General features: G+C 41.0%; 1 protein-coding gene across 6 annotated transcripts in view; it reads right to left on the bottom strand.

The window, feature by feature from the left end:
- Positions 1–9,762: 9,762 nt before the first annotated feature.
- Positions 9,763–26,438, bottom strand: part of wdr25 (WD repeat domain 25) — a 44,617-nt gene continuing 27,941 nt past the window's right edge. For all 6 annotated transcript variants that reach the window (XM_060933523.1, XM_060933524.1, XM_060933528.1 and 3 more), the window contains 4 exons: positions 16,936–17,066; positions 14,001–14,171; positions 10,376–10,516; positions 9,763–10,203 (listed from right to left, as the gene is read on the bottom strand). In XM_060933523.1, coding sequence (XP_060789506.1) covers positions 9,982–10,203; positions 10,376–10,516; positions 14,001–14,171; positions 16,936–17,066 — 665 coding nt within the window. In that variant the 3' untranslated portion in view covers positions 9,763–9,981. The remainder of the gene's footprint in view (positions 10,204–10,375; positions 10,517–14,000; positions 14,172–16,935; positions 17,067–26,438) is intronic.

The following is a 26,438-nucleotide window of genomic DNA, read 5'->3' as shown; positions in this document are numbered from 1 at the left end:
GGGTAGTAATTTTCTACCTCCCTCAGGAAACCTGAAGTCCCAGGTTGACAGCCACACACGGTCCCCAGGGAGGTAGGTAGGTGTGTCACCTTTATGACGATCCGCCAGCCTCTTGTGTCGGCGAAGGACGTTCTCAATCCGCTGGTGGGTCTGTTCCCAGACCTGCTCACTCCGTTGCATCCAACTGTCAATGGCTGGGTTGTCAGAGGGCGTGGCAGACCATGACATTAAGGGAGGTTGGTAACCCAGCATACATTGAAAGGGTGTGAGACCTGTAGCAGAGATAATTAACGAGTTTTGGGCCATTTTGGCCCAGGGCAAGTAGTTGGACCAGTCGGCTTGGTTTTCGTGACAGTACATTCTCAAAAACTTTCCCAGTTCTTGGTTTACCCTTTCACATTGACCATTAGACTGGGGATGGCAACCGGAGGTGAGACTGACGTTAACTCCCAGTCTCTCAAAGAAAGCTGACCATACATGCGAGGTGAATTGAGGCCCTCAATCAGACACTATATCTTCTGGAATACCAAATATACAGAACACATAGTTAAAAAGGGTTTCAGCTGTCTGAAAGGCGGTAGGTAGGCTAACTAAGGGGATAAGTCTAACTCCTCGTGAGAAACTATCAACAATGGTCAGAATGACTGTGTAGTTCTGTGAGGGGGGGCAAGTCAGTAACAAAGTCTACCACTAAATGTGACCATGGACGAGAAGGGACAGGCAAGGGCATGAGTTTACCGGCAGGGAGAGTTTTGCATTTTGAACAGGTGGTGCATGAGGAGACAAACGTATGGATATCTGATAGCATATTTTCCCACCAATATCTGCCAGACAATAACTGGTGCGTACATGTCTCTCCCAGATGGCCAGAAGTCAAAGAGGAGTGGGCCCACGTAAATAACTTATCCCTGCATTGAGTGGGTACATATTTACTTCCAACGGGACAAGATTCAGGGGCAGGCATGACAGACAGTTCTTGGTTGATCTCTTCGTCTGTTTCCCATCTAATGGGGGCGACCACAACTGACAGGGGTAGTACATTAACTACCTCAGAGGAGGATTCGGGACTGGGATATATACAAGACAGGGCATCTGCTTTAGTCTTATAGGAACCAGGACGATAAGAAATGGAAAAATTAAATCGGGAAAAGAATAGAGACCACCAAGCCTGACGGGGATTAAGCCGTTTAGCTGACTGTAAATATTCAAGGTTATGACCTGTTAACGCAAGGAAGGGATGCGTAGCCCCTTCTAGCCAATGGCGCCATTCTTCGAAAGCTAGTTTAATGGCCAGCAATTCTCTATCTCCGATACCGTAATTACATTCGGCAGGGGTCAGTTTGTGGGAGTAGAAGGCAATTGGATATAGTTTACAGGGGTCACCTATGCGCTGGGACAGCACCGCTCCAGTGCCTACCTCGGAGGCGTCCACCTCCACCACGAAAGGCTGAGTGGGATCAGGATGCTTCAGAATGGGGACAGAGGTGAAGGCTACCTTGAGGGATTCCACAAGAGTTTTTTAGCATTTCCTTTCAATAAGGTAGTAAGAGGAACTGCTAGACTACTGAAATTGCGAATGAAACGATGGTAGAAATTGGCAAACCCAAGAAATCACTGGAGTTCCTTAATGGAAGTAGGGACGGGCCAATTAGTTACAGCTTCTACTTTCTTATCGTCCATAACAGTACCCTCCAGACTGATGACATAGCCTAGGAAAGAGGTAGAAGGGAGATGAAATTCACACTTCTCCCCTTTAACATATAACTGGTTCTCTAGCAGATGCGTAAGGACAGAACGGACATGACGAATAGGAGTTTCGAGATTAGGGGAGTAAATCAAAATGTTGTCAATGTAGGCAATAACATTTGCCAAGCATATCCCTGAGGACATCATTTACAAATGCTTGAAATACGGACGGGGTATTATGCAACCCGAAGGGCATTACTAAATACTCAGTGCCCCCTCGTGGTAAGAAATGCTGTTTTCCATTCATCACCTTCCTTTATACAGATGAGACTGTATGCACTTAAGTTGAGTTTTGTAAATATAAACACTCCACGAAGTTGTTCTAGCGCTACAGGGACTAAAGGCAGCGGGTAAGAATAGGGTTTAGTGATCTGATTTAACCCACGATAGTCAATGCAGGGCCTAAGTCCCCCATCTTTGTTGTTGACGAAAAAGAACCCTGCAGCTGCGAGAGAAGTAGAAGGATGGATGAAACCCTGTTCTAAAGCCTCCTGAACATACTCTTCCATAGCTCTCTCCTCCACCTGAATGAGAGGATAAATCCTAGACTTAGATGGAATAACGTCTATTAATTCAATGGAATAGTCATTCTCTGCAATGGGGAAGTTTGGTAGCACTTTTCTTTTAAATACTTCTAACAAGTCACTGTATTCAGAGGGCATGGAAACTACGACATTGGCTTTCTATTGGGGCTTTCTATAGTTGTGAATGGTACCAATACTGTGGGAAGTGCTAGACAGTGGTCATAGCAGTAACTGGACCACGAGAGTATTTCTTTATTGGACCAGGACATGATGGGGTTATGTTTTCTAAGCCAGGGCAAACCTAAAATAATAGCATACTCGCAAGAATTCAATACAAAAAAATGAATCTCTTCAGAATGTAAAGCACTGAGTCATATTAATGGGTTTCATGACCCAGTTAACAAATCCTTCTCCCACAGGCTCCCCATCGACAGCAGTCAATCTCAGCCGCTCTTCTAGTGGATCCACAGGAATCTGGAGTTGCTCCACCAGCTTGACATGGATAAAGTCCCCTTCAGCTCCGGAATCAATTAATGCTGAGAACACAAAGACAGACAGAGGGCAGTTAACTGTCACGGGTAGGAGGAAGGACTTGGAGACCAACCCCTTAGTGGGTACACTCACCACATTAGTGCGTGGAGCAGGCTCCACATGTTTTCCCGGGATTGGTGCCGAAATACTGCGTCAGCAGATTTGACAGTCATGTAGCATGTGACCAGCAGTTCCACAATAGAGACACAGCCCATCATGGAGACATCATGCTTTTCCTCCACAGACAAATGGAATGAGTCACACTAGGGATTCTGGATCCTCCTGAGTCTGGGTCGGAGGTGGATATGGGAGGCGAGGAGTCAGTGCAGCAGCTGGAACCGTAGGGGATTTACGAAGACCTCTCCCCTGCTTCAGTTGGTCTAGGCAAATGGCTAATGAAGTCAGCTTATCTAGTGAAAGACCGTTATCCTTACACACCATTTCTGCTAGTATGTCAGAGTTCAATCCGTTGCGAAATGTCACTAGTAAAGCCGGCTCATTCCAACCACTCCCAGCCGCAAGAGGGTGAAATTCCAAAGCATAGTCAGAAACTGATCAATTACCCTGATGTAAACAGGTGAGTAATTCCCCTTGAGAGCAGCCCTCATTGGCATGATCGAAAACTGCTTTAAATTCTTTTACCGAAATTGTTGTGTCGGACTGGACTATGGGCTACACTGTGGTAGCCCAGTCTAAGGCCTTGCCCGTAAGGTGAGAAATCATAAAAGAAATACGAGCCTTATCAGAGCTCGGAGGGGAATTCACAAAAAAATATTGGACATTATAACAAACACTTTACACTGATTAGGTGAGCCATCAAATTTATCTGGTTTACTGACAACAAACTGGTATCAGCCATGGAGGGAGCAGCTAGGTTAGTAACCATAGGCGAGCCAGGGGAGAGGAGTCGTTGGGTGGTGATTTCTCTCATGCTTTCAACAATCTGCATCAACTGTTTTTGCTGCTGCGTAAGGGTCTGGATGGACTGAGTCATGGAGTCGAAACGCTGGGGATGTTGTCCAAGCATTTGTCCTTGGCTGCTAAGCACCACCTGTAGCTCCGTGTAATCCGCTGTCTGCATAATGGCACAATATTCTGTAACACGGCTGTAACAAACCGACGCTCACAGATTAAGAATGAATTCAAGGTTTTAATGAACACAGTGAGAAAAGACAACGTACAAAAGCCAGGTCAGATCAATACCAAGAAATCCAAAACAGTAACGAAGGCTAGACAAATCGTGGTCAGGAAACAGGCAATAGTCCAAGAACCGGGATTCAGAAAAATACAGGTAATCAAAACACAAGGGCTAGGCAAATCGTTATCAGAAAACAGGCAAGGATCGAGAAACCGGGAAGCAAGAGAGACGAGCAAACAAACACAAGGACTAGGTGAAACAGGAAAAAAAACGGAAGGCAAAAAGGGTCATACACATGAATACAATCAGAATGGAACCGCTCAGTAGGCTCACGGAATGTGGAGGCAATACTGTGCAAGGAACAAAACAAACAAAGGGGTATAAATACAAACAGAAACAAAAAGGTACAGGTGATGGAAATTAGAACTTGGGGGAACCACTCCTAAGAAGTGGCTCCAGGTTGGCTGACGGAGTGCATGTGGTAGTGACTGGTCTGTGAGGGGGATTGTGGGAAGTGGAGTCCTGAGTGTTAGGTGAGCCCGGGAGCGTGACAATTATGAATGAGTAGTAGTAGATAGCATGAGCTTTTTTCTACTTGACCCTCCTACTAATTAATAGTTCTCAGGAATATGTTCAACACTCTAAGTAGACTTACATCCCTTGTGGAAAACAGTCCCAAATGTAGCATAACCTGACAAGCCCAGTGTGAATCTGGTTTGTAAAATGGATACTGTAGTCTTTCCAAAAAGCAATCTTTCATTTTTTCCCCCTTTGGCATCAAATACACGGTTTATTGTTTGCCAGTTTATTAGGTATACCTATCTTGTTATACTCATTGGCCATTTTTTCAAGGTCAAATTCAGGTATAAAATGGAACCATTTTCCAATCTAAAGTGACCTATATTTTTAGCTAAGAGGCCCAAACATGTTCCAGTATGATAAAACCCCTGTACATCAAGACAGTGTTAAGTTTGGAGTGGAAGAAATTAAGTGTCCTGCATAGAGCCTCAACTCCACTGAAAATCTTTGGGATGAACTAGAGCCTCAACATCAGTCCCTGATCTCGCTACTGCTCTTGTAGCTGAACTGAATGTACACAAATCCCCACAACCACACCCCAAAATCTAGTGGAAAGCCTGTGCAGAAGAGAAGCACGGCACTCCTTATAAAAGTGAAGGAGAATAAATCTGGAATGAGATGTTCAACAAGGACATATGGATGTGATGGTGAGGTGTGCACAAGGAGCTACATGGTACCTTTTGTATAGCTATTACTCACTTAACGGACAAACAAACTGATTAAGATCCACATCAGAGCATCATGGTTAATATTTACATGTGCAAAATGTTCTTACACTAACCCCGAATTACAGTGGTGCTTGAAAGTTTGTGAACCCTTTAGAATTTTCTATATTTCTGCATAAATATGACCTAAAACATCATCAGATTTTCACACAAGTCCTAAAAGTAGATAAAGAGAACCCAGTTAAACAAATGAGGCAAAAAATATTATACTTGGTTATTTATTTATTGAGGAAAATGATCCAATATAACATATCTGAGAGTGGCAAAAGTATGCGAACCTTTGGTTTCAGTATCTGGTGTGACCCTCTTGTACAGCAATAACTGCAACTAAACATTTCCGGTAACTGTTGATCAGTCCTGCACACCAGCTTGGAGGAATTTTAGCCCATTCCGCCATACAGAACAGCTTCAACTCTGGGATGTTGGTGGGTTTCCTCACATGAACTGCTCGCTTCAGGTCCTTCCACAACATTTCGATTGGATTAAGGTCAGGACTTTGACTTGGCCATTCCAAAACATTAACTTTATTCTTCTTTAACCATTCTTTGGGAGAATGACTTGTGTGCTTAGGGTCGTTGTCTTGCTGCATGACCTACCTTCTCTTGAGATTCAGTTCATGGACAGATGTCCTGACATTTTCCTTTAGAATTCGCTGGTATAATTCAGAATTCATTGTTCCATCAATGATAACAAGCCATCCTGGTCCAGATGCAGCAAAACAGGCCCAAACCATGATACTACCACCACCATATTTCACAGATTGGATAAGGTTCTTATGCTGGAATGCAGTGTTTTCCTTTCTCCAAACATAACGCTTCTCAATTAAACCAAAAAGTTCTATTTTGGTCTCATCCGTCCACAAAACATTTTTCCAACAGTCTTCTGGCTTGTCCACGTGATCTTTAGCAAACTGCAGATGAGCAGCAATGTTCTTTTTGGAGAGCAGTGGCTTTCTCCTTGCAACCCTGCCATGCACACCACTGTTGTTCAGTGTTCTTCTGATGGTGGACTCATGACCATTAACATTAGCCAATGTGAGAGAGGCCTTCAGTTGCTTAGAAGTTACCCTGGGGTCCTTTGTGACCTTGTCGACTATTACATGTCTTACTCTTGGAGTGATCTTTGTTGGTCAACCACTCCTGAGGAACGTAACAATGGTCTTGAATTTTCTCCATTTGTACACAATCTGTGTGACTGTGGATTGGTGGAGTCCAAACTCTTTAGAGACGGTTTTGTAACTTTTTCCAACCTGATGAGCATCAACAACGCTTTTTCTGAGGTCCTCAGAAATCTCCTTTGTTTGTGCCATGATACACTTCCACAAACGTGTTGTGAAGATCAGACTTTGATAGATTCCTGTTCTTTAAATAGGGTGCCCACTCACACCTGATTGTCATCCCATTGATTGAACACACCTGACTCTAATTTCACCTTCAAATTAACTGCTAATCCTAGAGGTTCACATAGTTTTGCCACTCACAGATATGTAATATTGGATCATTTTCCTCAATAAATAAATGACCAGGGCGGCACGGTGGTGTAGTGGTTAGCACTGTCGCCTCACAGCAAGAAGGTCCTGGTTTCGAGCCCCGGGGCCAGCGAGGGCCTTTCTGTGTGGAGTTTGCATGTTCTCCCCGTGTCTGCGTGGGTTTCCTCCGGGTGCTCCGGTTTCCCCCACAGTCCAAAGACATGCAGGTTAGGCTAACTGGTGACTCTAAATTGACCGTAGGTGTGAATGAGAGTGTGAATGGTTGTCTGTGTCTATGTGTCAGCCCTGTGATGACCTGGCGACTTGTCCAGGGTGTACCCCGCCTTTCGCCCGTAGTCAGCTGGGATAGGCTCCAGCTTGCCTGCGACCCTGTAGAAGGATAAAGCGGCTAGAGATAATGAGATGAGATGAAATAAATGACCAAGTATAATATTTTTGTCTCATTTGTTTAACTGGGTTCTCTTTATCTACTTTTAGGACTTGTGTGAAAATCTGATGTTTTAGGTTATATTTATGCAAAAATATAGAAAATTCTAAATGGTTCACAAACTTTCAAGCACCACTGTACCTGTATTTTAATATGGTTTTTATTTTACTATTATTGCTTTTGGTGGTTACGACTGAAGTTACTATACATTGATATACATATAATTGACTAGATTGATGTTGAGTCTTATTAATTGACTGTAAATCAAGCACTTTTCATAACTTCTCAATTTTACACACTCAGATCAGATGAGAATTTGATGAAAAAGGAACCAGATTGTAGATAAGGCCTATAGTGCTTATCCACTACTGTTATAGTCAGTAGTTTTATACATACAAGGTGCATCAGTATGGTAGGAATATGTGCTTCTGAAGTTGTACAAGTGAAAATTATACTCAAATTTCAGATTTTTAGCTTTTCACGCATGACAATCCCAGAAGATAAAATGGCCACTGTGTGCCAGTACAAAGTAGACATACCTAATAAACTGGCAACTGTGTGTATGGTACATCAACTTAGTTATTTTGTAGTTGGGTTTGACATCACCACGAGTCTTTACTCAATATTTTCAGAGTAAAAAATTTTTAATTCACTTATGTTGAACATAGTTTTGCTCATCTGATAAATGTTCCCAGTCCTGTTCTACCTCAGATATGGCAGTTGTTTGCTTGATGCATGGTTCTAAAATTTAAGATGTTTCTTTCGTAAACAAGGAACTTACTTTTGGTTAATGCGCAGTCTTTATATGTTAACTGCAGAAATTATGACCTTGGATAACGCATGTCTAGATGTACCTGATTTAAAAGTCACCAAAATTATTTTTTTTAAAGTTATAGTTGAAATATAGTTCATAGTTATCAAACCATGTTATTATCTTTTGAAACAATGTGACAGTAAATATGTACTGGACAAGACCGGTTGGAGTCTCAGAGAAGGCCAAAAACATCCTACAAATTAATAATTTGCTGTCAACAATTACTCTGACACATCTGTAATTTTTACTCTGGATTTATGCTTCTTTTGACAGGTGAATAATAGGAGGAGTAAACACTGAAAAACATACAGTACATTCTTGCTAGAGCCCTTTTACAAAATTGTCAAATGTTCCTTATCGAAACTCTGAAATGGTTCCACAGGACAGTTTTTTCTCTGTTGTTTAACCTTTTTTTCCTCAGTGTTTTAATTTCTCTTTTGCACAAACCCCCCCAGAAAATTAATCCCTAATAAATATAATTAACTGATGGTAACTATATACTTATGTACTGTATATGTATTAAGTCGAACACACATTGACATTTTATCCAGAATTCTCTTCTGGCATACTTTTGCGCATTAGCAGTGTATTCTGATGTTGAAATGAAATGGAGCTCCTGTACAAACTGTATAAAGGTTGATGGGTCTGCTCCCAGGAGTGCGATTCTTCATGCTGAAGTTCCAACATGTCCCAACTGCCCATTCACCTCTGCAGCAACTTTCTCTGTGGCCTTATATATAAAAAAGTATTTACTATGAAGACAAATGAATATGTTTATCTGATAGTGTTCACCAAAGCAAATCAGTCAATAAAGATTGCATGTAGCATGTACAGTATTTCCTGTTAGTTGCTTAAAGCAGCATTTGTCAGCATTAGCAACAGTGCTATTTCTTATGGAGTTAATTTATAGAAACTTTTTGTAAAGAATCTTATACGTATTTAAAGTAGGTGTCCCTTTAAAAGGCCAAGGACTCACTCATTTTATTTGCTCTGATTTCCTGATTTGTTTTCTCATTTATTCAACTGCTGTTTTCCTAAGCTGGTACAATAATTGTTTGGAGATTTCTGAATAATAAAATTTGTTTTCCCCCCCAAGATAATGACAAGTAAATTGAGATCTCAGAAAACAAAACATTGTGCAAATGTACAGGGGCCTGTTGAGATTTACCAATACATGATGATTACCATGCCGTATGTCCCCCAAACACTAGTTGTTAGGGTTCTTTACAACATATTTACAAATTCACAACATTCAGGAATGTTTATATCATTTTAGAAAGAAAGTTCCTGCTGCCAACATGGCCGTACCGAGGAAAGTGATTATGGTGGAGGTGATGTGGTTGACTAGAATCGCACAATACGAGTGTGTTTAGCAAAGCTCATCATAGAGACCACGATTTAACTTTTCTCACAATACCTAAATAAAATAAAGTTATGAGTACAAACCCAATTTCGAGAAAAACTGGGATTTTTCCAAAATGCAATTAAAAAAAAAAAAAAGTGTGATTTGTTCATTCAAGTGAACCTTTAACTGACAAAAAGTACAAAGAAAATTTTCAATAGTTTTACTGACCTAAATGAATGACTGGAAAAGAATTTCAGCTCTAGGATAGACTAACCCTAAACCGTCAAGTTTGGCCTAATCTCAGGAAAAAAAAAAAAAGTATTTTCTGAGATTAAGATCTTTAGAAAATTATTCTGTCATTTCTGAGAAACATTGGCATACTAATAAATTATGACCAGAAGGAAGCAAAAACAAAATATGTGAAGCTGTGCATTTTTATGATAATTTGGTTTTATACGGCTTTTAATAAGATATTGTCATAAAGCAGCTTTAGAGAAATCAAGATGTAGATCTAGATTCCAAGCCTCAGGAGACATCCGTACATGCTCATATACCCATCTGGCATTATGTTTAGAAGACAATTCAAGTGGATTGTTTTTAAAAATACAGAGTCTTGGGAAGTTAATTTCTTCAGCAAAGGGAAGTCATGCTGAAGTAATGCTATCAGCTCCATATCTTGATCTCCCCTCCCCAGTCACAAGTGGCAACTGTAGCAGGTATCACAGGGTGGTAAGACACACACATACAGGCTTGCTGATGAGCATGGAGGGTGAGCAAGCTGCGTGTACTCTGAAACTCATAGAAGTGCGCACAGCCTGTAGAGCTTCCTGTTGTCAGTATGGTTCCGTCTGGAGACCACTCGCATTGCACTGCATAACCTTCCACCTAAATCAAAAGGAGTGCCACAAGTCTGATTTTATTATTTGAATTGTTAATGTTAAAAAAGAAAAGCAAATACTGTACTGAGGAAAAAATACTGCGTGAAATGACATGTATGGTATTAATCAAGTGGTAATTCATTGCACTCAGATCTGATGCAAGCACAGAACTTAGTAACCTTGTGCCCTTCATATCTCTTCCTCTTGTTCATCCGGTATGGCTTCTGGGAGGAGAAGAGTGCGATGTAATTTCCATTGGTCTGAGCCACAAAGGAGTCCTCCTGAGGGTGCATGGCCAGGCTAGGACAGGTGTACCGCTCCTGCACCACAAGCAAAAGGAACTCCTTTATATATTTCTAATCAATCTAAATTTGAGGTTTGTTCTCTATGGGCCTTGGAACACCCCTTTACCCATTACCTCAAGCAAATATATTGTTAATAATAATAATAATAATAATAATAATAAATAGTTGGGGCCAAAGGTTTATATTCACCCAAGTTAAAGACATTCCTCCTCAATTTTTCACAACTCCACACATTCCTTATGGCAGGTCAATTACGATCTCTCTTCTGTTCACATAGAGGTCATTTTCAAACAATTTATTAGACACATTTATTTCAGCTTTGATTCACTAGATCAGAATCCCAGTGGCTCAACATTGTACATACACCAAATGTCTCTCTGAACAGTCTGGAAGATGTAATGACTTTAGAAGTTGGTCAATTATCATAATTAGGAGTAATCTGGGAGTGCATCTATGGCTGTATCATAGGAAAATCCAAGCATAAAATAAAATGTGGACCTCTACAAGTCTAGTTCAGAGCAATTTATAAACAACTGAACGTACCATGAGCGTCTGTACAAACAACCGTGTGAAAATATAAAAATCTTGAGACCGCACAAACACCGTGCCATTCAGGGGCACAAACTAACTCCAAGGGATGAACAAACTTTGATCCAAAATGTTAATGGAACCCCAAGACAACAACAAAGGAACTTGTGAAGGAATTGGAGGCATCAGGTACCAAAGTATGTCCATTCACTATTGGCCTGAAAGTGTGTTGCATTAGAAAGAACTTTAAGATTGGCATAAAAACAGCGAGACTGAAGTTTGCATGTAATCACTAAGACAAAGACCTAATATTTTGGAGGAATGCTCTCTGGTCAGATTTGAAAAAAATGATAATAAATCAGCACCATGTATGGAAAATAAAGTGTGAGGCTTTTAATTTGGAGAACACTGTCCCAGCTGTGAAACAGGGGTGTTGTGTTTTGCTGGAAAAGGGACTGGTGCACATCAGAAATTATATAGTATCACGAGGAAGAAGGATTAACCAAATATACTGAAGCAAAATATGCTTGGGGAGGAAGCCACCAAGATGTTCCATGTCCACTGAATTGAACTGAATGTTCCATCCTTTAGCAAAAGCAGGAGCAGAAACATGGATCCTGCTGAGAGTCTTGGGGCCATGAGCACTTCTTTATAGCCTAGCTGCAGCTCTAACACACCCACTTCACCTAAAGCAGGCCTGTTAATTAGCTGATTAATTGCATCAAATGTGTTGAGAAGAGAGAAAACAAATACATGTAGGACAAAAAGTACTTCAAGACCGGGGGTAGGGAACATGTGAAAAGGAGGTTCAAAGGCAAGGTCATCATCATCTTGCACTCCTCTGATGAGGAGCAAGGAGGATGACTAATCATTCATTAGCAGGGTTCTCCACGGATTGAAAATACAGGGGGGTGGGGGTCAATCGGAGTTATCTCGAACTTGGTGTCGATTCACACGTTATTATAAAGGCATGTTATCTCCCAGCGCAAGAACAATGTGTCAAAAACACCGAAGTGTGAAACGCTTTTCTTAGGCTATAATCGTCAGACTGACTAAACTAATTGCTGGTAAATGAGTTTCACACTCGGGTGTTGTCACGTTGTCGGTACTCCAACAGAGAAAGGCTATCTGTCACAAAGAAAACAAAGGGACGTCTCTTCCTTTTGTAAAGGGGCAGCAGAAATTAAACGGGGGCGGGAATCACAGAAAGGGGGGCGGCCCGCACCTCTAAAATCCCTCGTGGAGAACCCTGCATTAGGCTATAAGAAGGACTCTTTTGAAGGACATGTGCCTCTGTGTTGTGCCATGTCTGCAGCAGAGTCCTTCGTTCACAGAGAAAGTAACAACCTATTTTCTTGGCTTCCTATTGTGCTTTATCAGTTGAGGACAGATGTGGGAGGTTTTAACTAGTGAACAGTTTAGGCTGCAGGGTTTGGGTTCCAGCCAGGCTCAAAACCTGCCAGCCAAGGAAGATGTGGAGAGAACGAGAGATAAGTATCCCTTTACTGAACAACTAAATGCTGTGTTCACACTTATACCGGTACGAAAGTGGTATAACTGTATCGATACAAAGTACACCGGTACAGTTTAGTGCATCTGTCCACACTAGCAAGAAATGTTTGCGGTTTTCTTTCACGGTAGTTGAAATGCGCGTGCGCGAAATGTTTCCGTGGTTACCGAGTAACTTCCTTCCAAGAATGTATGGCATCCGTTATTTCAAGATCTCGAGAAAACAAAATTATTTCATGATCTCAGCTGGATCACTGTATCTCCGGCAGTAGAGACAAAGCCGGGCCAGTCTTCTGCGGAGGTGCCGCGGACTAATTTTGAAATGATCCCTTATTAAAAGACTTAATGCAATCTCTCCCTGTGTCAACCCCTGATCAAAATATCGCCTTATTAGGTGATCGATTATTCCAGACATTCTAATGACCAAAGTTGCGTCTATACAGAATGAGAAATAGTCCCAAAGTCAGCATATCACAAGTCTCTTGGCGTATCTGAAATGAACCGTTTCTCAGCTGTTTACTCGAGATCATGAAATAATTGTTTTGTTTTCTCGAGACCATGGAATAATTGTTTTGTTTTCTTGAGATCTCGAAATAACGGTTTTGTTTTCTCGAGATCTCGAATTAGTTGTGTTGTTTTCTCGAGATCCTGAATTAATTATGTCGTTATCTCGGTGATAACGACATAATTATACTTATACAAGGTGAATAAAAAAAAGGATTATATGAAGGGCCTCTCTCGGCTTCCGTACGGATGAAACAACGTGTGTGCGCATTTTGTTGTCAATGTACAGTCTGTATTTCTGGTGGTCATTTATTCAGTCGAATCGTATAAAACGCGCGAGGCAGTTGAGAAAGAAACAAACGAATCTCCGTTCTTCACTATTTTATTCAGCGAAGACATCGATTGAGGTGTGTGACTTTGCGCATGCGCATTATATTTGTATCGATACAGAGCCACTTCATCTGTCCACACTACAGCGAAGCGCTACAGTACCGATACTGTACCGGTACGAAACCCATACATTTGTGGGTTTCGTACCGATACAGTTATACCGCTACAGTACCGGTATAGTTGCTAGTGTGGACAGGTGTTGCGGTACGAAAGTAGTTTCGTATCGGTAAAAAATCCCTAGTGTGGACAGGGTATAAGAGAGAAGTATAGCACCTCCTGCCTCAATTCAACAACACAAACACAGAATGGTGTTTCAGCAGAATCAGCACTAGACACTCCATTAATCATGTATTTATTTCTACATGGACATGTTCTAGAGATCAGTGTACACACATTTGCTTTCCATTAAAATGAGTTCTATACATTCCAACTCTGGTATAGATGCAAGTAAGTGGAACTAGGTGTGAAAACAGCATCGTTAAGTCATCTAAAATTGACGAATTAAGAATTAGTTATTGCTCAAATCAACACAGTTTATTAGAATAATGTATAATGTGGTGTTTCTTACATGGAATATCTGGTTGGAGATTTTGGCAGCAGTCACAAAGTCCCAGGCAATGAGGGTACGATCTGCAGAGTCTCGACTCACAACATCACTGCTCGTCACAAATTCTTTCCCTTCACCCAGAAATAGGATGTCCAATGTCTGCTGAATCCCAGCCTTGTACACTCTGACCATCTGAAAAATGAAGGTAGGAAATAGAGGGCATTGATTAAAAACAAGAAGAATGTCACCTTTTAATCTAGGACTACATACAGTGGTGCTTCAAAGTTTGTGAACCCTTTAGAATTTTCTATATTTCTGCATATATATGACCTAAAACCACGTCAGATTTTCACACATGTCCTAAAAGTAGATAAACAGTTAAACAAATGAGACAAAAATATTGTACTTGGTCACTATTTATTGAGGAAAATGATCCAAGATTACATATCTGTGAGTGGCAAAAGTATGTGAACCTCTAGGATTAACAGTTAATTTGAAGGTGAAATTAGAGTCAGGTGTTTTCAATCAATGGGATGACAATCAGGTGTGAGTGGGCACCCTGTTTTATTTAAAGAACAGGGATCTATCAAAGTCTGATCTTCACAACACGTGTTTGTGGAAGTGCATCATGGCACGAACAAAGGAGATTTCTGAGGATCTCAGAAAAAGCGTTGTTGATGCTCATCAGGCTGTAAAAGGTTACAAAACCATCTCTAAAGAGTTTGGACTCCACCAATCCACAGTCAGACAGATTGTGTACAAATGGAGGAAATTCAAGACCATTGTTACCCTTCCCAGGAGTGGTCGACCAACAAAGATCACTCCAAAAGTAAGACATGTAATAGTCGACAAGGTGACAAAGGACCCCAGGGTAACTTCTAAGCAACTGAAGGCCTCTCTCACATTGGCTAATGTTAATGGTCATGAGTCCACCATCAGAACACCACTGAACAACAGTGGTGTGCATGGCAGGGTTGCAAGGAGAAAGCCACTGCTCTCCAAAAAGAACATTGCTGCTCGTCTGCAGTTTGCTAAAGATCACGTGGACAAGCCAGAAGGCTATTGGAAAAATGTTTTGTGGACGGATGAGACAAAAATAGAACTTTCTGGTTTAAGTGAGAAGCATTATGTTTGGAGAAACATGTTTTTTGTTTTTTTCTAAAACCTTTTATTCGTCACATGCACACTTCAAGCACAGTGAAATTCATCTTCTGCATTTAACCCATCTGAAGCAGTGAACACACGCCCAGAGCAGTGGGCAGCCCAGAGCGCCCGGGGAGCAGTCAGGGGTTCGGTACCTTGCTCAAGGGCACCTCAGTCCAAGGCCGCCCCACGTCAACCTAACTGCACGTCTTTGGATTGTGGGGGAAACCGGAGCACCTGGAGGAAACCCACGCAGACACGGGGAGAACATGCAAACTCCACACAGAAAGGCCCTCGCCGGCCGCTGGGTTCGAACCCGGAACCTTCTTGCTGTGAGGCGACCGTGCTAACCACTACACCACCGTGCCGTTTGGGCCTGTTTTACTGCATCTGGGCCAGGACAGCTTGCCATCATTGATGGAACAATGGATTCTGAATTATACCAGCGAATTTTAAAGGAAAATGTCAAGACATCTGTCCATGAACTGAATCTCAAGAGAAGGTGGGTCATGCAGCAAGACAACGACCCTAAGCACACACGTCTTTAACCATTCTTTGGTAGAACGAAGAATAGAGTTAATGTTTTGGAATGGCCAAGTCAAAGTCCTGACCTTAATCCAACTGAAATGTTGTGGAAGGACCCGAAGCGAGCAGTTCATGTGAGGAAACCTATCAACATCCCAGAGTTGAAGCTGTTCTGTATGGGGGAATGGGCTAAAATTCCTCCAAGCCGGTGTGCAGGACTGATCAACAGTTACCGGAAACATTTATTTGCAGTTATTGCTGCACAAGGGGATCACACCAGATACTGAAAGCAAAGGTTCACATACTTTTGCCACTCACAGATATGTAATATTGGATCATTTTCCTCAATAAATAAATGACCAAGTATAATATTTTTGTTTCATTTGTTTAACTGGGTTTTCTTTATCTACTTTTAGGACTTGTGTGAAAATCTGATGATGCTTTAGGTCATATTTTTGCAGAAATATAGAAAATTTTAAAGGGTTCACAAACTTTCAAGCACCACTGTACATGCTTTGAAGCATTGTGTACATTCCTGATGAACACTTAGAGATCATTTACATTCATAGGTTTGTATGTAGGCTGTCCTCAGTCCACATTAATTCAGAACACAGGTTTTTGATAGGGTTGAAATCTCAAAACGGACATGGCCATTACAAAACAAACCCTTTTCCCCCGCAACCATGTGTGTGTTCATTTGGATTGATGCTCCATGGGTGATCTGGGGTCATCATCTTGTAAACAATTCATCTTAACCTTCTGACAGAACACCCTGTTGGTACTTACAAAGGTGCAGAGAGGTGGCACAGGTGAAATGTAAAGTAAGATTGTATAAAAGACAACCAAAAGGTTCACTGGAATGATGCCTTGCCACTCACATCTCTGCACAGGGAGCATGTTTTTAAGGAGCTCAGGAGAATGACGAGTGGATCATCAGTCGATTACATAGGTCCAGTGCAGTTTTGGCGCATTTTAACAAGAAATTGCAGACAGGTCTCACATTTTTTCAACCAACTATGAGCTGAATGATGACACATCTGTAATGCATTCATGCTACAATACCAAATTTCCAAATATGGCAACAGAAAAGGCAATAATAATGAGTGACTTTCACGCAATCGTAGGTTTTCTAAAATGTAACTGGGGCAATGGAATGGACACACAGTATATTGCCATTATTTATTTCTAGGCCAACCACTCCTATTAAAAATTAGTATTAAACTGCATCTTTCAAACATTTTAAAAATAAATTAATATAAATAAATAAATAAATAAATAAATAACTTACTTTACAGGTTCGGGAATCCCATGCCTTGACCTCAGAACCGAATCCGCCACAAAGAAAAAGAGTAGGCTCTGAGGGCTGAAAGGCAAGACACGTGACCTTGAATTGGTTGTCCATCCTGGCAACCACTTGACCTAAAAACAGAAATAAAAAACGATGCAACTGGAACATTACTATGCCACTACAATTTATGCATGCACTCAAAGTGAAAGCCAGGAAGAGCAGAGAACCAATCCTCTATTTTGACCACAAAACAAATTGCTGAAAACCAAACGACATCCAGATCAGAATGAAATATCTTATAATTTAGTTAAGTTAGTTTCATACTGGGGGTGGCACGGTGGTGTAGTGGTTAGCGCTGTCGCCTCACAGCAAGAAGGTCCGGGTTCGAGCCCCGTGGCTGGCGAGGGCCTTTCCGTGCGAAGTTTGCATGTTTGCCCCGTGTCCGTGTGGGTTTCCTCCGGGTGCTCCGGTTTCCCCCACAGTCCAAAGACATGCAGGTTAGGCTAATTGGTGGCTCTAAATTGACCGTAGGTGTGAATGTGTGTGTGAATGGTTATTTGTCTCCGTGTGTCAGCCCTGTGATGACCTGGTGACTTGTCCAGGGTGTACCCCGCTGGGATAGGCTCCAGTTTGCCTGCGACCCTGCACAGGATAAGCGGCTACAGATAATGGATGGATGGATGGATGGATGGATGAATGAATATTCATTAACTGCTTTCTTGTTTGTACCCATTGGATTGAATGTATAGTTCCTTCACCACTTTGGTGAATCCATATTTTGTAGTGTCACAATCCAGAACTGAAATAGACTTCACTGAGGTAATACAGTGTTTCCCACAGACCAGGTAGCAATTTGTGGTGCTCCACTGTGCCGATGAGGGAATCGTGCGCGGTGGTGTCGTGGCGGTCGGTGGAGTCGGTCATTGGGGTGTATGCAAAGTGTTTACAGCGGGCGGTGTTCAAACACACAGCATTTTCCTTCAGAGTCACCTGCTGGGACTATTTTAAAGCTACCAGAAGCATTTGAGATTATTCAGTTCAATCTAATTTTTTTTTTTAAAGTTCTTTAAGAGAAGACAGCTAAAACAATTTTTCCCAGAACCCTGCCTGGTTTCATTCCTCGACCCAACTTTACATTACAGGGCAGGCCATTAGTTTGTTGGGCTTGATGTTGGTGGAAAACCTGTCTTTTAAATTTATGAAAATTACTCACCAAAATTGAAGTTTAGTTTTTAACCTTAGTTTTTTGCCTTTTTGGTGGCAATCTTTCAATCATTCTTTAGTTGACAGTCAAGGAATAAATTGCAAAAAACAAGCTGGAGGTTTTTATTTTAAATATTGAACTCAACACTTACCTCAACCAATACTAAAATGAAATAAATAGTATAATGTAACAAAATAATAAAATATCATAATTAGATGTAAGAAACCACTTAAGGTAACACCAAGGCAACTAACAATAATGAAAAAGCATTACCCTAATTGGTGCAAAGCCTGCATGCCCTATCAGAACATTTAATTCTGCATGGCTTCCTGAAAAAAAAAAAAAAAAAACCTCAAGTGCCCTATCGTAAGGGAAGTCATTGGGTTCGGGACCATTTATGGAGATTCGTAAGCAGGCTGCCAGGTGTTCCCCTTGGAGCCTATTCCTGAGGTCTGTTTTAATGTATGGATAAAAAAAAAAAAAAAAAAAAGTACATTTTCTTCATCATCAAAGCACTAAAAATTTCCATTACATCAAAAAAATATACAAAGGAATACTGAATTTCTATGTGCTTGCCCTATTCATAGCTGAGAAATCCTGCTTGCAATTCTACTTCGCCAATAAAGCTAGTAAAGATGTTTCTTAAAATATTCAGATTTTATGCTTCAGATAGCATCAACTAGGCATCCCCACGAGTATAACATTTTATTTAGGCTAGTGGGAAATCCTTATTTATTGTGAATGTCAATCCATTCTAAATAACTTGCATGAATGCTGAAGCGGGATAAACGGGATAACGCAATAAGGCCGGTTCCTCGCGTCAAGCTGCTACTGTATGCATCAAAATTGGTTTATAGCCTGACTCAGGGATGTCCGTTTCATGTAAGCCAAGAAGGCTATGATAAAGCTCATCACGAGCACGACATAGGCTACCTTTTAAAATAAGGGGTCGGAAGGCGAATCGGGAAGGCTGCATTATTTTTAATTAACCTAACAGGCCTACTTGCAGTCCGGGTATATGCCAGACCAGGGCTCTACAGTGCGCACATTTCACTCGCATTTGCGAGCGAATTTCAGCATACGAACGACGAAAAAAAAAAAAAAAACGCGCATTCATGCGAGGGCTTCTTGAGGCCGACAACTTAGGAAAGCACTGAGCACAGACGCGACGAGTTTAACATTATAAAATGTTTCAAACGTTAAACTGCAAAGTATGTAAATCCAGCGCTGGATAGTCTACCCAGTGCTTAATTTGTGAAGTGGGAGGTCCCGGAACGCAGGAGGTGGGTGGGTCCGGCGACTCAAAAAAAAAAAAAAAAGGCGGGGGGTGGTTTACTATAACTTTACGCACACACGCCTATTGTGTGTGTAAAAAAAAAAATAATATCAGACATTATGATCTTAGAAAACGCTTTAGTGACGAACAGTTACAGACAGTAATATGTCGTGATATGTTATAAAATATTTTTTATTAGGCTATATATTAAATTATATATTAAATTATTCTTCTAAAATAACAGACTGTACTCATATCACAACCGGTTTATTTCACAATTGGAGATCAGCTCACATAAGACATGAGTTAAATGACTTATTTTAAGGCTCAGGTGGATAAGGCGCCATACCATAAATCTGGGGACCCAGGTTCGATTCCAACCTGTGGTCATTTTCCGAGCCCTCCCTGTTTTTCTCCTGCTCATTTCCTGTCTCTACACTGTCCTATCCAATGAAGGTGGAAAAAGCCCAAAAAAAGAGAATAATTTAAAAGCAGCGCCAGCAAACATAAGTGCAATCAATTCAAGTAATAGTTAAGAAATAAAGGGTTTACAAAACAAGTTGGAGAATTCATTTTAAAAATTTTAGTAAGCTTTCTTGTTTTTTTGCCATTTTTTCCACAGCGCAAGCTAACGGCTACAAAAAACCCGGTGTTCTATTGAGCGGAAGTATACACCCCATGTCCCTCCCTCTTCCCCTTTCGCATAGATTTTGTGGATGTCATAGGAGAGAAATCAACAACAGATATCAAAATCAAAACCGAACACTAAACAAATTTTTATTTACTTATTTATTGTTTGATTTTTTTCCCTTTGTGATGGTCACGGAGGTGATCTGATCCATTTAAATAGTTGCCGGAACACCGAATGAAATGAAAATAGCTGCCGGATCCGACAACGGAGGTTACGGATCTTGTTCCGTCATGTTCCGGCTCAAATTAAGCCCTGAGCCTACCTAATATTTTTTACACTAGAGACAAGAAAATTACATCAATGTGTTCAGGAGAGCCTTGTAGTGCTCAGTGTGAAATAATTTTGTGAATATCTCCTTCCGTTTTCGTGTAAATCCCCATTGTTTGGAGGGAGCACTTTGAGAAAATCCTTCACTTTCTGTGTGACACTCTGTCTCTCTGCGCTCAGCGCGTGGATGGGGGAGTCACTGCTCTCTCACACACACACACACACACACACACACACACAGGAGGGAGGGGCTGCTCCCTCTCAGAGAGACGCATGCTTGTAGCATCATGCCAGTGTAACGAGTAACGGCCTGTATTGTTGTAAGTGTGTGTTCAGTGTTGTGTGTGTGCGCGCACGTGTTCTGCCTGCTCCATGCTAGTGCGTTTTACTGGGACATGAGATTTCAGCATTTTTATTCTTCTCGGTCTGTAGCTTGAATAAGTTTAGGCTACTGAATAACACTTTCAGTTAAAGTTGAGTCTGGTGCTTTTGTGCTGACGCTACAATAGCCTATTATCACAATAAATATCCCCCATAACATTTCCCGTTTTCTACTCATCTTTCTGTGATTGCCCTTCTTTCCCACGGTTGTATGTTGTGGGTGTGGCATTAGGTGGGAAAAGTGCTTTTTAGGGATTCATCAGATCATTCAACTGAGAGATAACAGAGCTGGTTCGGACCGAGCTGAGAAATATATTCGCTATGCAGAGAATAACGGCGTTTTTTAAAAGCAATGATGGTGGAAACAAGAATAAAAGAACGGACGAGGAAGAAAGTGTAGTGAAGAAAGCTAGAACGACGGGAGAAGGTGCGGGAAAATTATATAATGAGATGGAAAGCACACACCCCAGTGTAAACATTTAGATGGGAACATACAACACAGCAGAAAAACAAATAATATACAGTATATACAAATGGTGCATGTCACAACACAGCAGAAAAACAAAGAATATATATACACACAACTGGGCGTGTTGAGTTGCAGATGTTAATTGCACATTAGTTACAGAAACTCAGTTCAGCTACAAAACTCAGGATATTGCACTGTATTTGGTATTGCATTGTATTGGGTATGGATGTAAAAGTGTAGAAATATAAATACAAAAGCTATAAAAACTAAAAAGTTGCTCTGTGAGGTTGCACTGTAATAAGTATTGCACTGTATCAGGTAAGTGTGAGAATATTGTCCTTTTAGGTCCTTGTTGGTGCATTGTTGCACCTGCCAGAAGCGGCATCAGTCAGTGCATGTAATTAGCCTTTTTCACATTACGTCACTTGCAGAAGAACCTCACATCCGTTTCCAGCCTTTTGAATGGAAGAAGAGGCGGCATGCTAATCTGCTGGCTAACAAGTAGCAACCATAGAAAGTCAGTAAACTTCCTTTCCAAAACAAGGCAGATAGGTGACTGGAATGGTCGCTAACAATACGTAATGATAAACAACAATGTGCAATATTATTATCAATCTTATCTGTGAATGACAGTTTTGTTAACATATGTTGCCGCCATATACCTCTTCTTCCATTCAAAAGGCTGAAAATGGATACGAGTTCCCCTGCAAGTGACGTAATGTGAAAAAGGCTAATTGTTCAAGGTGGTTATGGCCTGTGGGAAAAAAATCTGTGCCAGACCCTCCAGGATTTCACGATGTTGCAATTTGCAACTTCAACACAAATTCAACCAATCCCCACGAATTCAGGGTGGTGTTGCAATTATATCCAATTACCACAACTTTCCCGCAAATTTGACCAATCGTTGGCATCGTCTTGAGGTGACGCCGACAAAATACCTTCCGCCTTACTTCCAGTGCTGCCAGATTGGGCAGTTTCAAGTGCATTTTGGCGGGTTTTGAACATATTTTGGGCTGGAAAACGTCAGCAGTATCTGGCAACACTGCTTACTTCTGTGTATACGTTCAAGAGAAGCAGCATGTGCGAGTCAGTGTTTATATAGGCTTAAATTCTGTTACTGAAAGTGTGCTATGTTTAAAGTGAAGGACTGTGCACTTATTTTATATATATAAATAAAACTCTGCATTATTTTTTTTAACTTAATGCAAGAAATTAATGGATGCCAACATTTTTGCCAAAATGGTATTTTATTTTCCATTGTTTACCCTGGTGAAAAATAAATGTGCTGAGTGTACTAAAATTTAGCATACTTTTGTGTTATTGAAGCCACTCTAATCATCAATATACTTCAAGTGTGTTTATGATTAGTTAACCTGAGGCATGCTATTTTGGAACAACTAATTTTGTACTAAATATATTTTAACTGCAGGGTGGCACAGTGGTGTAGTGGTTAGCGCTGTCGCCTCACAGCAAGAAGGTCTGGGTTTGAGCCCCGTGGCCGGCGAGGGCCTTTCTGTGCGGAGTTTGCATGTTCTCCCCATGTTCACGTGGGTTTCCTCCGGGTGCTCCGGTTTCCCCCACAGTCCAAAGACATGCAGGTTAGGTTAACTGGTGACTCTAAATTGACCGTAGGTGTGAATGTGAGTGTGAATGGTTGTCTGTGTCTATGTGTCAGCCCTGTGATGACCTGGCGACTTGTCCAGGGTGTACCCCACCTTTCGCCTGTAGTCAGCTGGGATAGGCTCCAACTTGCCTGCGACCCTGTAGAACAGGATAAAGTGGCTAGAAATAATGAGATGAGATATTTTAATTGCAATTAAATTGTAGAAAAGTGCAACTTGAAGTGTAGTGTACTTTTATGTGCTAAAGTGGAACAACTTAAAGTATATTTTGTATACTTTAAGTATATGACTTTATATGTACTAATATATGCTTAATTAGTCAAATTAAAGTGTACTTTGTATTATAGTACACTTTAGAAATTAGTACACCAAGTACACTTTAGAAATTGCACATAACTTTCACTTAAAGTATATTTTAGTATATTTCTATAAAGTGTAATATACTATAATTATTTTAAAGTGTTAAAAGTGTTAGCGTGAAAGCGTGATGTTAGTATACTTTTTATATACTTACAAAAAGTACAATTTGTGTAGGGCGGCACGGTGGTGTCGCCTCACAGCAAGAAGGTCCGGGTTCGAGCCCCGTGGCTGGCGAGGGCCTTTCTGTGTGGAGTTTGCATGTTCTCCCCGTGTCCGCGTGGGTTTCCTCCGGGTGCTCCGGTTTCCCCCACAGTCCAAAGGCATGCAGGTTAGGTTAACTGGTGACTCTAAATTGACCGTAGGTGTGAATGTGAGTGTGAATGGTTGTCTGTGTCTATGTGTCAGCCCTGTGATGACCTGGCGACTTGTCCAGGGTGTACCCCGCCTTTCGCCCGTAGTCAGCTGGGATAGGCTCCAGCTTGCCTGCGACCCTGTAGAACAGGATAAAGCGGCTACAGATAATGAGATGAGACAATTTGTGTAAGTACATTTTCAATATACTATTGAAAATATGAATATACTTTAAATACAATAAAGTACATTTTTTTTCACCAGGGTAGGCAGCTTCAGCATCATACTGTGAGGTACTGTTCAAATTGTTTTTTTTCCTTCTATGAAGGAAAAAAAGCCATTTATTTTATTAGTTTATAATTATTGTTTAATTTAGTCTTCAGGAGAGACTGCCTGCACACAGTACTAGTACTAATAGTTTTTTTTCTTACATGAAAGCTGAGGCATTTATATTATATTTTAAGGTAACTTCATGTTGTGCTGTGAGGTTCTATGCACTTTAACTTTTGAACCAACAGGTGCATTTGGATAAGTAAAGCCTATTTTTCTGCATTTTTGTAGTCCTGGTAATCTTTTATATTGGTAAAGTTGTTTATAGGACCATTTTTCAGTGTCTTTGTTTTTTTAATCAATAGTTTTTCAATAACAACAATATTTAACATACTCAATTTTAATCACAAAAAGAGAAAATCGCAACGATTTCTCATAACTTTCACTTCCTCCCGCAATGTAATCGCAACAAAAACCTAAAAAAACACCGCAACTTTCTGGAACCCCCCCGCAACATCAGACATTTTAGCCCGCAACAATCACAAAAAAGGCCCGCGAAATCCTGGGGGGACTGAAATGCGCAACGGCAGGCCTGTGTACATGCCTCTCCGTCTCTGTGCGCGCGCGCGTGAACGAGAAGAAAGAGCACTGTGAATGAACGGAACGATACACAACGGAAATTTTTTTTTTTCAAAATCGCGAGTCTGATTGTGTGGCGATAGGAATCCATTGTGTGGCGCTGCGCCACACAATGGTCTGTGTATGGGAAACCCTGTAATATACATGAATATGACACCAAAATAATGTTTAAGTGGGACCAAAAACTACATTTGTGATGCTGTTTTTTTTTTTGTTTGTTTTTTTAATGCTGCTTGGAATGGCCATCGGACAGTTTTTGTATACACTAGGCATGATTATGTGCTGGTGCAATGTCTCCACCATTACACTGCTCTGCTCCTCAGACATAGAAGTCTTGCAGGTCCTTCTACCGCCCAAGGAAATTTCACTCCATCATCATGGTTGGAACCCATATTTCACCTCAGCACAGGGGCAATTGGCTGATCATTTTTGTGAGTTGGGAAAAGTCTCCCAGCAGTGTAATTTTTTTTTTTTTGATGAGAGATTTTCATCAGAGCACCTTGAGAGATGACCTTTACTAAGACCACCAGCTGATTACGAGAGCTACATGGGAGGAAAGGACCCTTGACCATTTATACAACACCATAAAAGAGGCATTCTGTCACTCAGGGTAACGATCATGCTTGTACCCATATACAGAAGGACCTGTCTAAGCACACCACAACCATCAGCTGGTCGTGATCGCCTGAGGGAATGGAAATGCATAATATTGACTGAGCTAAAGCAAATATACTTGTATATACAGCATAATCATTTACGGGTGAGAAGTGCTGCTTTGTTTACTTCTGATGCTTTGTTCTAATGACATGTTGATTTGACCTCACTCTATAAACTGGGAAGGAACTCATAGATGAAAAGACTACCCCAAGTTGACAAGGGGAGAGTTCAAGTTGAAGGGGCGCTTTTCTTGACTTTTACTAGTTAGAGGTTGGGAATTACAAGTTGCTACTGCGACTCAAACAAAGCATTACTCCAGCATGGGGGTGGATTTTAGAAAAAGAGAACAATTAACTGTTTCCACAATCTGTTTTTAGAGAGATCATGAGTACCATGATACTAAACACAATGTCAGTTGCAGTGAAAATGCTCAGACATGGCAACCCAAGTTTGTATAGAATTAGACAGTAATTAGGCCTCTTTTCATTAAAGTGCATATCCTGGACCAAATTCGGGGTTTTTTTTATATGAAAGAATGTCCCTTTACACACTCATCCAGAAGGGTAATTTTGCACAAGGCCGTCTGTCTACAGCAGAAAAAAATAAAATAAAACGCATCTGGAAAAATCCCAAGGGAGTCTGGAGCCAGATTCGTGACGTCACCTGCGGAAGTGCCAGCAGGCTGCAAGAGCTTGCACAGTTTCAGTGCACAGCCTGTGTAGACCAAGTTTAGCAGCTAGCAATTTTGCATTGAAATATGGAATTGTCACCTGAGCGCAATGTTACTTCATCTTATGCATTTATATATTTCTTCATTTAGAAGAGTACTGGCTACTGTAGGAGAAAGATTTCATAAGCTACACACATGGAATCGGCTAAGCAGGGTTGTATATACATTTAATGTGTTTGATAGGTCCCAAGATCTCAGGCCCTGACACGCATATCCCTTGATACATGTGAAGTAAGTGTATTATCGCCCAGCGCTTTCGTGTTTACTTTTGTGTGTGTGTCAATAACATTATCCGTGTACCACACAAACACAGAAACACCTAATTTAGAGTATAGTCTCTTATTTCCAGTGTTGGGAGTAACGCGTTACAAAAGTAACTAATTACTGTAATGCATTACTTTTTGCGGTAACACGGTAATGTAAGGCATTACAGAAAAAATTTGGTAATATTTTACTCTGTACAAGTGTCAGTAATGCGCGTTACAATGCATTTTTAACCTGGAATGAAGTGGTGGGCTTTTTTTTCCTTCATACAAATTTGCCAAAATCACACGAGATCAGCAGAGGTGAAACGTCCACGCAAAAT

This window comes from Neoarius graeffei, chromosome 11, assembly GCF_027579695.1.
Source record: "Neoarius graeffei isolate fNeoGra1 chromosome 11, fNeoGra1.pri, whole genome shotgun sequence".
Lineage (NCBI taxonomy): Eukaryota > Metazoa > Chordata > Actinopteri > Siluriformes > Ariidae > Neoarius > Neoarius graeffei.
This window is presented reverse-complemented; position numbering and strand designations above follow the sequence as displayed.